The sequence below is a fragment of the Pseudomyrmex gracilis genome, unplaced genomic scaffold, assembly GCF_002006095.1.
Source record: "Pseudomyrmex gracilis isolate BER0280 unplaced genomic scaffold, ASM200609v1 scaffold_88, whole genome shotgun sequence".
NCBI classification, from domain to species: domain Eukaryota; kingdom Metazoa; phylum Arthropoda; class Insecta; order Hymenoptera; family Formicidae; genus Pseudomyrmex; species Pseudomyrmex gracilis.
Genome location: NW_018020672.1, coordinates 569336 through 584473, shown reverse-complemented (window position 1 = coordinate 584473; position 15138 = coordinate 569336). Strand labels below are relative to the sequence as shown.

At 38.3% G+C, this 15138-nt stretch overlaps 2 protein-coding genes across 4 annotated transcripts; one reads left to right on the top strand and one right to left on the bottom strand.

The window, feature by feature from the left end:
- The first annotated feature begins 113 nt into the window (after positions 1-113).
- LOC109855414 (mediator of RNA polymerase II transcription subunit 28) lies at positions 114-3625 on the top strand. Of its 2 annotated transcripts, none has more exons than XM_020429649.1 (4): positions 114-567; positions 738-1074; positions 1157-1335; positions 3369-3625. In XM_020429649.1, exons 1-4 carry the CDS (start codon positions 508-510, stop codon positions 3588-3590), a joined length of 798 nt encoding a protein of 265 aa, XP_020285238.1. In that variant the 5' UTR covers positions 114-507; the 3' UTR covers positions 3591-3625. The 2 variants fall into 2 exon arrangements, with proteins under 2 accessions (XP_020285238.1, XP_020285237.1); XM_020429648.1 differs by having other exon boundaries at positions 118-567; positions 738-1089.
- Positions 3626-5743: 2118 nt separating this feature from the next.
- On the bottom strand, positions 5744-14922 carry LOC109855388 (E3 ubiquitin-protein ligase RFWD2-like). 2 transcript variants are annotated; one of them, XM_020429603.1, is made up of 8 exons: positions 14804-14922; positions 14278-14393; positions 7683-7846; positions 7421-7595; positions 6988-7315; positions 6646-6914; positions 6350-6528; positions 5744-6206 (listed from the first exon to the last, which is right to left on the bottom strand). In XM_020429603.1, exons 1-8 carry the CDS (start codon positions 14885-14887, stop codon positions 5980-5982), a joined length of 1542 nt encoding a protein of 513 aa, XP_020285192.1. In that variant the 5' UTR covers positions 14888-14922; the 3' UTR covers positions 5744-5979. The 2 variants fall into 2 exon arrangements, with proteins under 2 accessions (XP_020285192.1, XP_020285191.1); XM_020429602.1 differs by lacking the exons at positions 5744-6206; positions 6350-6528; positions 6646-6914; ... (2 more) ...; positions 7683-7846; positions 14804-14922 and adding an exon at positions 9416-13539 and having other exon boundaries at positions 14278-14365.
- Between the last annotated feature and the right edge of the window lie 216 nt (positions 14923-15138).

Sequence of the window (15138 nt, the reverse complement as noted above, 5' to 3'; positions counted from 1 at the left end):
TGCAGTGCAAGCCAACCGGTTCGTGTTTACACATTGGCTGCGTTCCGACCTTCATTCCCAGTACTGGAAATCTATCTAACACATGTGATGTGAAATATATATTATTTTTAGTACTGCAATGAATATCAGAACGCAGCCATAGATGGGCATGCAACGTACACACCGACAAACCGCTCGTGGACTACTACGTAGTTGCCAATGTGCACCACTCTAGACATAGCGCCAGCGAACAGAGCAGAATAGCGGTAATAGAAAATGTGACATGTTCTCGCTCAGTCTTTTTCCTGGTTAAAACCGTGGTGTATTAACAGCGCACGGGAGAAGTGCCGTTGTTTAAAGCTTAGTGAATTCGCCGATTCCATCTGTTTCGCCTTGACTTTCCGGAGATTCCACAGTCATAATGCACAAACATTTCTCAACGGAAGAGAGTTTGTATGCGATTTCCACGATATCGAACCAACCGAAAAATCGAAATAATTGTTTTTGCGCGTAAATCGCGCGAATATAATGGCGACGCCGACCAACAGCAACGGTAACCTAGTCGACGAGTTCGAAGAAGCGTTTCAGGTAAGATATGATGATAAAACATACAGTTTGGCTTGACACGTGGAGAATTTTGGAATTTCGTTTGTAAGGTGACGCGATTGATAAATTGCATTCTTCACACACGTACAGGACAATGAATTAAATTTATTTTGATGTTCTCTGGTTTATATAAACCGTTTATTAATTTCCAGCAATGTTTGAGCATATTGATAAAGGACGAAGGATTAGGAAACAATGGGACTGGCGCATCTGGTGGTTTGACTGTGGATAAAGATGAGGGTCGCGCAGAAATGGAGCAAGCCACAGTGAGATTTGTTGATCTTGCCAGACAAATGGAAGCTTTTTTTCTGCAGAAGAGATTTTTGCTGTCTGCACTGAAGCCTGAACTAGTGATTAAGGAAGAGATCACTGACCTGAAGGCGGAATTGTCTCGCAAAGAAGAGCTCATAAAAAGGCACAATGAAAAAATCGCGGTCTGGCAAAATATGTTGTCGGATTTGCAGGGATGGGCGCAGTCACCTGCGCAAGGTCCGTCAGCTAGCGGTAAGCAAATTTTAAATCTTAGTTAAAACAGGACATTTAATAATGTCAAATGTTGCTGAGATAACAGGGCTCTCCGGTGGAAATCAAAGCGGGCAGAATCAGCAAGCGGCAAGCGGCGGAAACGCTTCGATGCAGCAACAGCAACAACTACTTCAGCATCAACAACAACTGCAGCAGCAATTGCAGCAACAGCAACAACAGCACTCGCAGCTGCAGCAGCAGTTGCAGCATCCATTGCAACAACAGGTATTTAAGTAACATCATTTAAAACATATTATGTTTAAAAATTCTTTAATGGGGCACAACAGTAATAACTCTCTAAATCAGGTGCAAAAGAAACGAACACACAGTGCGGAATATAAAAAGAAGTAAAGAATGGAAAGTACAATTGGACAAACGTGTAAAAAAGTGTCTTTAGTTTTTAATACAGAAAAAAAAACAAAGAAGCATGAGAGAATAAGACTTAAAAAACTTGTTTGGTCTTTATACAGAAGAAAAAGAATGCAACAGATTTTTATCTGGCCAATATTAACGAACACACACACACACACACACACATCACATAGTTATATTACATTACGCGATTTGTTTGCTATTTTTTACTATAAAATATATTTATTGTTACGCTATCCGCTTTTCTGTTGTTTATTACATTTGTTCGAGATGCGCGATAACAAATTTATTTGCATAATATGTGCAAAACTGTATGTCTGTGTGTATGAACGAAAGAGTGCGCACTTAAAGAATTTTATGGGACAGAAAGAACATTTATATATAATTGTTAAGTTAAACTCTTTCTTTGAAAATGACTGAAATACTTACCAAAATGCTAAAGAAAGTTGCTGTTTTTATCGAATAACAGTTACTGAGGAAATGACAGTTGAGCCGCATAAGAAAAATGACTACAATGATATTGTGTATGATATCACAGTGCCTTATATAATTCCTATCCAAACTTATATACAAACTATATGTATACAATACGACGACTATTTAAAGGAAAAACAGATTATAAAGTGCTTTTACAATTAATTCTGCGATATAGAAAATTATATACAAAGATACATATAACTAGTAGTACTTCATTTTACGAAGAAAGTATCGAAGGATTACGTTGTATGTGCAAAAACGCTGTTGTAAAACGGTGCCAAAACAATAAATACGAAAACATGTACAAATACTTAACCAAAACAAAAAAAAAAAAAAAAAAAAAGAACGTGTAAATCTACGGCAATATACTAAAGCTTAGGAATATTTATAATCGTTACACATTCACACTTACACGTACACTATATACTTCACATTAACGCGAAAGGTTAGTAATCATCTTTGCTGCATTTAAGAGCAGATTCCTTGATCTATGTGTATAACTAAGGGATATTTTTTTAATATCTTTTCTCTTATATGAGCACACAGTGTATTTCTTTGCGCCATATATATTTCTGCATTTGCAAAAACAAATATGTGGTCACAAGATTTTCGCTATCAATATTTTCGCGAGCATAAAAAAACGCTCACCTCTGCATGTAGATATTATGTATGCATGCGCATCGAGAGTATACGGTTTCGACGGTAAAATCGGTGTGAACGAAATTGTGTTATATTTGTACATAGAAGAATAACTCGTCGTCACAAGAGTTCCTCCTGCAAAAAATAGTTTCATGCAAAACATTTTTGTCGCGCGAATAAAGAACTTATATTTCTCTATATATTTAGATGTGATAAAATGAACATATATATATATATATATATATTGTAGAGTTTAAATTTTAAGTTTGCAAGTAACTTTGTAAGAGAAGAGCATTATATATATAGTCGTTTGTGGTTTGGGAAATACTGTTTCGCTTATATGTTGCCCTTACTCACAAGTAGATATTTGTTGCGAATAAATATCTCTGTTCATCGCAAAACCATTGTGCTTTCTTTCATTTCCCTCGCCTATTGTCACATTCCTATTATATATTCGACGGATCCTCCGACGGATTCTCTTCATCATTCGCTTGCTTCACGTTGTCTGTCTCTCTGATATAATTGTACTTGTGCATGCACGTAGAAATACATATTTCTGATTCGGCTCTGTCTTGAGAAAAGGAGAAAAATTATAGAATTAGGACCGCAGGGAAAACATAAATACCAAGTAAAAGCTTATCTAATTTTTGTTCAGTGATCATATATATATATATATATGTATCAAGGAGGATACACGTGTTCTTGTCGTATTTTTTTTCACGTTATGTGTAGTCTTCACGATACAGTCCTCACTTGATGTGCCTTTGCAGGTGCAACAGGGTTCAGGTGGCCCGCCAACGTCGGGCCTTCAGGGAGTCGGCGTGCCCGTCAGCCAGCAGGGTATGTTTATGGCACAAGGCGGTGTGGGTGTCGCCGGCGGCAGAGCTGCCGGTTTCCCCGTTGGCAGTATGGGAAGCAGCGCTTTACAGGGGCCGCTGGCTTTCCTGGAAAAGACAACGAGCAACATAGGGATGCCAGAGAGGCGGAGTTGACGCGGAAGGGGGAGGGGCCGGGGCCGGGGTCGTGGAAGAGGCCGAGGTAGAGGAAGAGGCGGCGGTACCAGCGGTCTACCGCCGCCACCACCGCTTCTCGATCACTCAGACCCGTCGTCCTACGCTGCTGCCGCCGCAGTCGCAGCCGCTGCGGCGGCGCCCCTTCCCTCTCCACAACAGCAGCCTCCTCCGCCTTGCACGTGAATGTAGTGTTTTTGAACATTTTTAAAATTTATTTTCGTGACGGAAGAAAAGGAACTACTGTGTAGCGATCGCGAGCAGGTGAACACATACTCGGTTGTTACGGAGTGTGTGTTTGTACTCTTCGAAATATGCTGCACACCGGTGATGCCACACTGTAACGGCTGAAACTCAAGATTACAATGTGGACACATATCCTCGATAAATTTATTGAGGTCTCAGTGTGTGAACGCAGCGTTCAAAGTGCCAGTTTTATTGTGATTCGATTTTGATTTGACAATACAGTGAATATTGTGTTCTTCGTGAAACTTCTGTATGCTACAGATAGACGTTTTAGTTTTGTAATGTCTACTAGTCGGGAGAATTGTAAAATGGCGAGCTTACGCAGACCGAGTAAAATTCCAATGTAGAATATAAGAAGCGACATTTTTTTTCAATATATAAAGGAAGATGAACAAATGTTCGAAAATTGTATATAACGGTTATTATACGTAATGCGAACATAACACCCGATGCGACCACTTTTGCTTGTATGTGTAGAGATAAGAATGCGAAGAATATTCCTATTTCTTTATACCGCATTATATTCCACAAGATCGATTTTTCTGGGGAAAAATTTGTCAGCATTTTTATAAACCGCGTTTTATGCAGTGCCTTTGATGTACTGTCCGTGCGATATATCAATAAAAATTGTACATTCATCGAAAATGATGTACTGTGCAAAATATCAAAATATATGTGACATACGTTGATCACGTCAGAACTAGTACAAGCATCTGTCCTGCAACAGTTTTCGTTTAAAATCGAACTTCATTGACTTCAGGATAAGATGCTTATACTATTTGCGATAGGTTCTAGATTCGATGTATTCATGTAAACACAAATTATATACAACAGCTACATTCTGTACAATATTATACTGTATAATATGATTTATTAATTAAAAACACATTTTCTTAACTTTTTCGCTATTTACTACTATTAATATCCTGATTGTAAAAATAATAAATTGTCCTCGAAAGTATTTACCAAAAGAAAAAGTTAGCCTTTACACATAAAGATAAACCTGACTGTACAAAATTACAAAGTTGTACAAATATTTTGATCAATTCCTGACAGAAGTGAGTCGTTTTTATATAGGGGAATGGTGTCTAAGAGAGAAAATGTTTAATAAAATCTTTATAGACAAGTAAAAGAGAGAATTCAGACAGAAATGTACAAAAAAATAGTTATATGAATATTAAATAAAAATTTTACTGAATATTTGGAGGATAGTAGAAAATAATCATTTTTGGATCCGCCTGGAAATGAAAAATTCACACAAAACAATTTTTTTTGGGAAAGTGATAAAAACATTTTTTTGTTCTTTGAGTGATACTCTACTTTTTCACTCCCAGGCGTACTCAGAAATGGCTATCTTTTACCATTCTCCTTTATCTATTAGGTAATGTCACATGAGTTTGCCAAAAAAAGCTAGAAGTATAAATCACTTCCCTCTTTTTCCTGTAAAAGAAACTAAATTGTAACTTAAAAAAGAAAAATGCAGAATTATATAAAACAAAATTGTTTTCTAGAAGAAACGTTTAGAGAAAGAGAGAAAGAGAAAGAGAAAGAGAGAAAAAAAAGAATAACTAAATTTAACAAAGTAAAACTACCTGAAAAAATGAGAAACGCGCAAATTTTCATTTAAACGCTACAAGACATACTCTATGTTAAACATATTGTATGTATACATATTATTTGTATGTTATTGTTTCTGCGCTCACATCTATTTTAAATATATAAAAAAGTGGTAACTTCTTAAGAATATAGGCAGTGTCTAATATGGTGAGGTACTTTTTTTTCGTGTGATCCGGAAAATGAAATAACAATTCGTAAGACAATATATGTAAAACACAGCCGTGAGAAGATAAGCATATAAATTAAAATACACAGCATTTTCTTATTCTCTCACTAACTCTTCTCTACCTTATATCTTAAAAAAAAAAAAAAGAAAAATTATTCTCTCGAAAATATCCAATGTAGTCCTCTCCATATTAGGCGCGATTCCCCTATATGTATATAACATGTATATCTCTATATATACATATCTTTTTATGTGTAGATTTTTATATATGTATATAAAATTATACAAAGGACCCGACTGAGAGATTTGCATGTTGCGCAAAATGACCTGGCTGGCTTGGCTTTAAGACAAAGTCTGCAGGAATTGTATAAGCGTACGTGTCGGACGCCCGGTCATTCCGGCTGGGATGTATGGTAACTCGTCGTGGGCAGGACCCATGACACCCGCGATATCCAGATGCATCCACGGTGTATCCTTGGGAACAAACTCTCTTAAGAAGGCAGCGGCGGTGCAGGAGCCACCGCCTTTGCACTTCGCGATATTGTTTAAATCTGCTCCCTTGACTTTTTCTGAAAAGTATTGCGATTTCATAAGCTTTAAAATACAAACAATACATACATACATGTATTGTATATATATACGCCGAATATTGAAAATAGTCTGTATTAAAAAACAAATGCTTAGTCGAGGTAAACATTGAGAGGACGCTTACTCGTCACTTCGTCAGTGAAGTGCTTCCACAGAGGTAATCTCCATACTCGATCGCCGGTTACTGTACCGGCACTTCTCAAAGTTTCAAAGAGGTTACCGTCATTGGTGAAAACTCCAGTCGCGGAGTTGGATAAGGCTATTCTCATAGCACCGGTTAATGTAGCGACATCCACGACAAATCTGTTTGTAAAGAAATTCGCGAAATGGTTCAATATTCTTAGACAATTCATATTTGAAATTGAGTAAAAATTGAGTAATTGAAATAAAAATGATATTAAATACACGATAGTAGCCTACCTTGGATTGAATTCTTGAGCGTAGCACAGAGCGTCTGCAAGAATAAGTCTGCCTTCAGCGTCGGTGTTGTCGACGATGATAGTCTTGCCGTTCATCGCTCGTACCAAATCACCCGGCTTCGTGGCGTGTCCGGATGGCAAGTTTTCCGTGAGCGGGATCAATCCGACAATGTTCTTCTTCAATTTAAGCTCGGCCGCGGCTCGAATAGTAGCGGCTACGCAGGCAGCGCCGCTCATATCGGCACGCATTTCATCCATTTCCGACGACGGCTGTCCGAGCGAGCAATTGTTCTCAAGTGTTTCATTCTTTTTCTTTTTACGTCGCCCAGCAAAAGAAACTTACCTTAAGACTGATGCCACCAGCGTCGAAGGTGACTCCTTTTCCGACAAGCGTCACCGGCAACTCACTCGAACTATCAGCTCCTTTATAACTGATCTCGAGAAACTTGGGTGGTTCCTCACTACCTCGCGCCACACTGAGAAACGAACCCATGCCTTTCTTCTCTGCCCATTCCTTCTCGTGCACCTGAACGGTGACTCCGAGTTGCGTCAATACCTCGGTAACTTTCTGCGAGAATATCGTAGGCGTCATCAGGTTCGCGGGTGTGTCCGCGAGCTCGCGAGCCCAATTCTGAGCTTGGGCTTTGATGAGACCTACTCGCCATTCCGCTCTAAAAAAACAAAAAAATACAAGATTGCGGATTTGTGCGATTATAAGACTAGCTTTTTTTACCACAACAGATTTTGTTGCAACAAATGACGATTGAAAAACTCACTGTCCGCTTTCTCCGTACAGAGAAATCTTTGGTAACTTTTTCTTCTTCTCTTCGTTCTTACACCCTTGATAAAGCCACGTGGCTAAACCAGCTCCCTCAGCGGCGGCTTCCGCGTCTCCCAACGTTTCCAGTTGGATATCTTTTATATCGACGTCGTCCAGCGCACGGCACCCCGCTGAAATATATATAATTTTACAATTAAAAAAAAAAACCAACTTCTGGTTTTATGAACAAATCGTGATATGTAAATTTTTTTAATTACCTGCTGCAGCAGCGCGCACACTCTCCTTTCCCTCGTGGATTTCCTCGAGCACGTTAATACCGAGACTTTGCTTTCCGAGACCGACTACAACGACTCCGTTAAAATCCTTTTCATCCAAACCCCAAAATATTCTAGCTTGACCCTTAGGAATCTTTGGTCCCGCTCTGTGTGGCGTAAACATTCATTCGAAATTAATTAGTTAGAAGAGCATCGTGATTGTGACTGAGATACAGGAGAGGAGAGGAAACATGCAATAGTAGTTAAAGCATATGGAAGACAAGTCTGCAGACACAAATTCAGATTTATTAATTACAATAAAATCTAGGCAATTTTTTCTTTTGACACTCATCATATACGCGATATGGTATATATAATTTGCAATTTTTTAAAATACATTCTAAAAATATTTTTCTATTTTTACTCTAGAATAATTCCCTTTTTTTTTTTTTTTTTTTTTTTTTGTGCGCAGGTGGCATTACATATCGGTGTGTGTTTGTAGTCACTCTCTTTTCAGAGATTTTTTTAGTAATACGTAATAATTCACAACTGCTGTTTCTTATCTAAAGTATCGGCGCCGATACGTATTACAGATAGTTGTTTCACGTTTCGGCCTTTTCTAACAGGTGTTTGAATTTATGCCGTAAAACGTTTACGAGTACGTTTCGATTTATGCCATAAAACTTTTACGAACACGTTTTTTACAACCTATAAGTGAGAGTTTTCTACTTAAGTTATTATACAATTGTGATTTACATTAGCGAATCTTAGTTTCTTTTATATATATACAACAATGTTACGTCAGCAATAATATAACTCTGTCATGGGGTTTTATTTATACAATATAAAGTGAATAAAGTATAATATAACTTAAAAACAGACTTCTTTTACACAGACAATTGATTTCAATAGACGAAAAACAATACATGTATTGGAAAACGGTTATAAAAAAATTTGAACATATTATTTTACTAAAAAATAATATGTTTTAATTTTTATCCTTTATGGATAAAAAAAAAAATTAGATAATTAAATTTCTAGCTTTTATCTAATCTTTACCACAACATTTGTATCACTCGATTTTTCTATATTTGCCTTTTTTTATATTTTGGCACATAAAGATTTTTTTTTTATTATATTGCTTAGAATAATAGCTGTGTGTTGCCTTATCAATACAAGAGAACACATTTGTTTTTAATTACGCTCAATTAGGCTGAATGTAAACATCAACAAACTTTTTAATGTGATTTTTATAAAAAAAAAGAATGATCAGTATTTTTTATAAGCAGCAAACAAAAACAGCTGCAAATTAGTACGTTTTAATCGAAAGAACACGCGCTATCTATCCCCTCAATCATCGTACATTTGTTTGTGAAAGGGTGATTAGACTTTTTATCACGGTTTTGTTTACAGAATCGCGCAACTGTGATATTATCAGCTCGGTACAAGATTTCACCGCTAACCAATCATCATAAAAAATCTACAATTGAGATTTCTTCATACTGATATTAACTAAAAAAGTATATATACACAAAAATAAATGTGCCTCAGATATATGTGCACGCACACATACGCTCATACAAAAAGTCCAATATATGTCATATGATATTATATATAATTTATATATATTTAATACATTATATATGTATATTATATTATTTTATATTATTATGCAATTATATATATATATATGTATACATATATATATACTTATATTGCATAATAATTTGAGAAATATACATATATTACACTCTTATAATCATGTCTAAAAATATATATATATATATATCTGTGCATAAGATGTTAAGTATCAGTGTAGTACAACAACGTTGCGAAAAGTATTCACAAATTATTAAATGCGACAACTTGTATAACAAATTGTTGCAACAGTACACAACGTTTATTAGACATGTGTATCGCGCGTGTAAATTAATTCGAATATTTTTAATATCAGATTATAGAAGATAAATTCAACCAAGCGTTCAATGTAAAAATACTGACAGCCAATTTCCTCTAATCAATATTTACACACAATTTACACGAGAGATCCGGAGAAAAAGTTTCTCCAGATGTATTTGAGCTTTGATCGATCTTCACTTACAATAATATTGGTTGATAGCGCATTTTCAGTGTCGTTAGATTTTACACGTAGGTTTTCCATTGTAATAAAAATCATCTTTGTTACATGTAACAAGATTATTTAGAATAATAATCGTCATATTTCTCGTTGTTACTTTTGACAACGAGAACGAGGACGTTAACAACGAGATGACGATATCTGTGTTATCTCTCGTATCACTCGAATCGTGTTATCTTCACTTTGGAAATTAGGGCTGCGTTCGGAAAGCGCGCTATCTGCGTTATTGCATCATTTTATCTTTATCGCTTATTAGACGTAAAATAAAGATAGGATGATGCAGATTTCGTGCTGCCTTATATATCGAGCCGCGACATTTGAATAGCATCAATCAGGACTCGGTTATCTTCGATTGCGCACATTCATTCGCGGTACGTCGTCTTTTTGAAGAAATCGGTGGTATTCTCTCGGTTGTCATAAGCCAACGAAAAACAATGTTGTTATCGCATGATGAGCGACGGGACAAATCGCGTTGTTCGTCGTCGCGTTATCAAAAGTGCAACGCAACGCGATTTTTTGATAACCATGGAGATGAAACATATGTACTCGATGTTGTTGAAGCGCGATTGGCACGCCAGGCGAACAAAAAGGCGACGTTGTCGTTGCCGTCGTTGTCGCGTGAAAACGCCGACTACAAAGAGAGCGAAAAAGGCAAAAAAAAAAAGTCTTGGCAATCGAGATAAGAGTTGGGACTGATCACAAACGACGGAGACAGTCTCTTTGTTGATAAGATGCTCGCGGATTGCAATTGGTTGTACCGCGAAGTCATTTAGGCTCGCGAGAGAAAATTGCTTCTGAATCTTTACCGCGTTTACGACATCCGCATCATGGACCATACAATGAACATTTATAGATCTGTACAGCGCGCCGGAATCCGACATGTTTTACAAACTACTACGTGCCAAATTGAGAGCGAAAGCAAAAAGCAAAGATTGGAACGGAAACGCGAATAAGGATAACAAAGAAAAACACGATGGCGACGCGGCAAACAAAGAGAACGATGACAACAACGGCGCGGCGAAAAAAGAGGGCAACGACAACGACAACGGCGAGACGAACGAAAACAACGACGAAAATTCGAGAAATCCCGTTCCAATTAATCATAAGACAAAAACAGCTGTAAAAAAAAAACATAAAGGATCTAAAAACTAAGCGCTGAGAATACAAATAGAAATATTATATCCGATGTCACGTGTGTTTGGGTGTGACGTATATGTATGATTGTTGCATAAGTACATGTAATCGTATTCATCTCTCATCCGAAATAGAAAATTTCTTCGCAAATTTTACAATTTTGTGTTCTACGTTCTTTTCTATTCCTATATTTAGACCCTTTTTATATTTATATTGATATTATGCGCTTTATATTCTCACACATAATTCCCTCTCAATGTTTATACTCTATATAATTATCTCAAACTAGTTCTAATATTTTGATAATGCCTTGAGAGTTAGCGGCCACCACTACATTGGACATTTGTCTCCAGCATACGGCCGAAACGAACTCATTCAGATCTTCGTCCCTTCTGTCCTGTAGCTCCAATATGCTTCGTACAGCGTCGAACTTATACGAAAACAATTGCTTTGTCAGTCCTTTGTAGTATACGTACAATGCATTATTTTCCGATCCACAGGCGACGTAATCACCGTCGGTCGCGAGTCCAACGAAATTTTTCTCATTCACATGTCCCACGAATGATCGCAGACAGAGTGGATTATTTATGTTCCACATTTTCAACTGAGAATCCGTACTTGCCGATACGATCTCTTCTTTATTTAAGAACTTGACGTACGAAACAGCCTTACGATGGCCTTTAAATATACACAACGCCTCTTTCATATTACGCAGATCATAATAGTGCACGCAATGATCCGCGGAACCAAAGGCAAGGTGGCAAGAGCTGCGCGGATTAAATTTCACACAGCACACGTTTGCCTTCGCTTCCAAGGACGCGATGGAATAATCGGTGTTCAAGGCCCACAATTTAACCCGAGCGTCATCAGAACCGGACGCTATCAGTCTGGTGTCCACATCGTTGAAATCGACAGACCAGCATCGTTTCTCGTGCTCCTGAAACGCCTTGGTACGCTGACCCGTTGTTGCGTCCCATACTGTCACAGTACCTTCGTAATCCGAAGACGCGAGCATACCTTTGTGAAACGAATTCCACGAGACGCACGAAATCTTCGAACTGGAGATCATTTCGATACACGGATAGTGAATGTCAACGGTGTCGCGTATCACGGCATTATAATCGAAAACTTTTATTCGCTTCGTCACGCCAGCGATCGCGAAGAACTCGTTATCCTTGTCGAACTCGATACTGGATACGATCGTGGAGTTATTGAAGAGATCCGAGGAGTAGTTGAGAGTAGCTAACGGGCGTAGAAAATTATATCGGGAAAATTTGACGAGATTCTCACGAAAAACATCCAAACCGGAACTCGTGCTGTGCGGACCGCCGTGCTGTTGCTGCGTCTCGTTCAGAGTTTGCGATTTCTGACCGAGCAACAGTTCCTTGCCGCGCGAATCGAAGTAACACTGAACAAAGTCGTCGAAATGAGCGTGCAGCCGTTTTCTACGCACGGCCAGAGTCGACACACCCGCGGGCTGACCGGCACTCGGTACGGCGAAGCTGTCGTTACCGCAGGTCGGTGTCTTGTCGCTGGGTTTTACCATATTCGAATCTATTATATCTATAAGACCGAGCATCTCCCGCCTAATGGCCGATACCTGCGCACTATCGTTCTCACTGGCTTTCTTAACATCCTCGACTCGCGGACACTTACTCTGAACATCTTTCAGAATGTTCTCCACTTCTTCCATGTCTCTCTTGATCAGCGCAACCTCCTTTTGTAACTGATTCCTTTGTTCTTCTTTCTGTTGCAGCAAATGCTTAAGAAATTCGTGCAAGAGCTTGTTCTGTGCCGTGAGAGTCTCCGCCTCGAGCAAGTGCTTTCGTTGCGTCAGTACTTCCAACATCACGTTCACATCGGGTAGAGTGAGATTGGCGCTCTCAGCTGCGACGATGCTTCTCAATCCATCGGACGCTGGAGCTGACAAATCGCTACCCGTCGCTCTGTGCTTACTGTTCTCCGCCGATTGACCCAACTGCGAGAGACTCTTGGTTCTCGTCTTGTATTTCGAAACTAGTTCGTCCAGCAAAAAATTTGGGAAAATGTCCCGTTCGTTCAGTGTAAAACTGCATTTTGGACAGCGATCCTTCATCTCCAAACTCCTTACGATACAGTGGTGACAGAAGGTGTGACCGCAACGCGTGATGTACGCCGTGTCGATAAGATCAAAACAAATCGGACACATATAATCGTTGCTCTTGTCCTCTAACGTTCCGGTCATTCTCTGCAGCACGTTCGTAATCTTACCGACTTTACCGCTACCATCGCCTAATCCACCGCTGCTCCCCGCGCTGCTATCGTTTCCCATATTATTATGGCCAGAAGTCGACATTACTATTACTTACTCTAATCGATTTCCGTCCGTTTGCAAAGCAGCAATACGGTTAATTGGGACGCATGAACGGATCATAAAATTTCCTAACACCTGTTCCGACGTCGCGTTGTTGGTAAACAACGTTACACACGAGCAATATTTATATTCTCAATTTACAAAAGCGCGGCGTATATTTTCTCTAGGAATTCCTTGTGCGGAGCGAGTTGCGCTTCATATCATGTGTACAATACCATTTCTCTGTCTAGTCACTCCTGAAACAATGAAAATAATGCCAGTGAGCTCATTGTGTTCGTAAGGGAAAAAAGCTATCGTTCATTCAAGAATTCAAAAATTTTTCGAAAAAACAGAAAAATGTATATTTCATGTACGAATTTCGAGATAAACAAAGGGAAAGCACTTCTGAATGTCAGATATAAAGCTCAGGCAGCATTATAACAATTGTTTCAGGCTGGAAAGATGAATAAAATATTTAAACATATTTTGTTGTGTTACATCGTACGATAAAAAAAAAAAAAAACAAAAAACAAAAAAAAAACAAAATGAAAGGATAAACTTGGCAGAGAGTGTGGCAACAATCGTCAATGAGATCTTTGTCGCATCGTGTATCTCTGTATCTTGTGGAGTGATGATAAACACTTGTTAAACAAATTACACATAAGAAGTATACATACATATGTGAGAAAACAAAGTTGAGATGTCAGTCGAGATAAGAAAGTGGGTTCAATATGGAGAAAACAAATGTTCAGACATGGAGTTAAATATGTGTTATAAAATAGTCATAGCAAAAAAGTCTCGCAAATGTGTTTTTCTTAAACAGCGTCCGATAGGTAGAGCCATGTCGAGATAAGAAATATGCTGTACTCTAACACACATATATATATACATATATAAATACTACATATATACGTATATATATACTGCGATACTATGTCTAAATCACGCACATATATCAAGTTAACAAATTTTGAACTATAACGCTTGAGACTTACAGCAGAATGTTATTCAGCAGTTTGCCATTAACAGACTCATTGTACTTGACTGCTGTAGGTGTAAGCGAGATGTTGTTTTCGATCTCCGATTCGTACACACCGAGTACCAATCCCTTCTGCGAAAAAAAAAAATTGATATAAAATATATTGTGGATAAAATGAACACACACAACACTATATCGACTCAATTCTCGGTCGTCAATTCTCATCTCGAATCTTTTGATAAAAAAAATAAATTTAAAAAATGTAATACCATATTGACGACAATTATTGATTTAACATCGTGACGTTATTGCGCGCGAGAGAAAGGAGAATGAGATACTTCAACAAATAAATATGCATTCGAGGTCGAAATGACTTTGAACATGCATACGGCGATACGGTCGCAACGAATGCAACGAGTGCGTTTCGCGGATTTTCGCGTAACTCGGCGAAAAATCGCGAGAGTCTCGTCACTTTGACGTGCGACCGTGTCGCGTTAAACGAAGAGAATGTGTAAAGCAAGAAAAACCGATCGCGAGATTACCTTCATGGTCGACAGGCTGGCGAAGAAGCGCAAGTGCGAATTTGTCTGATGCAGTATCTCAGACCTGATAAAAGACAATGCCATAATTCGTTCTCGAACGCATTAGGTGTGATATATATATATCCGCGAGAGCGAGCTCTGTGCGTGCGCAGAGTGACGACTCTGATAGGTTGAATTTCGCGTCACGTGTTAGCGCTCCCGATGATCGTCGCGTGAATCATCAACTTGTCGCTGTCGATAAAACGGATCGAAAGACGCGCGTGCATATCTTTTTTTGTTGAAAAATTAAATATATATCTCATCACGTAATATCTGTGACGTGTAATAAGACTTAT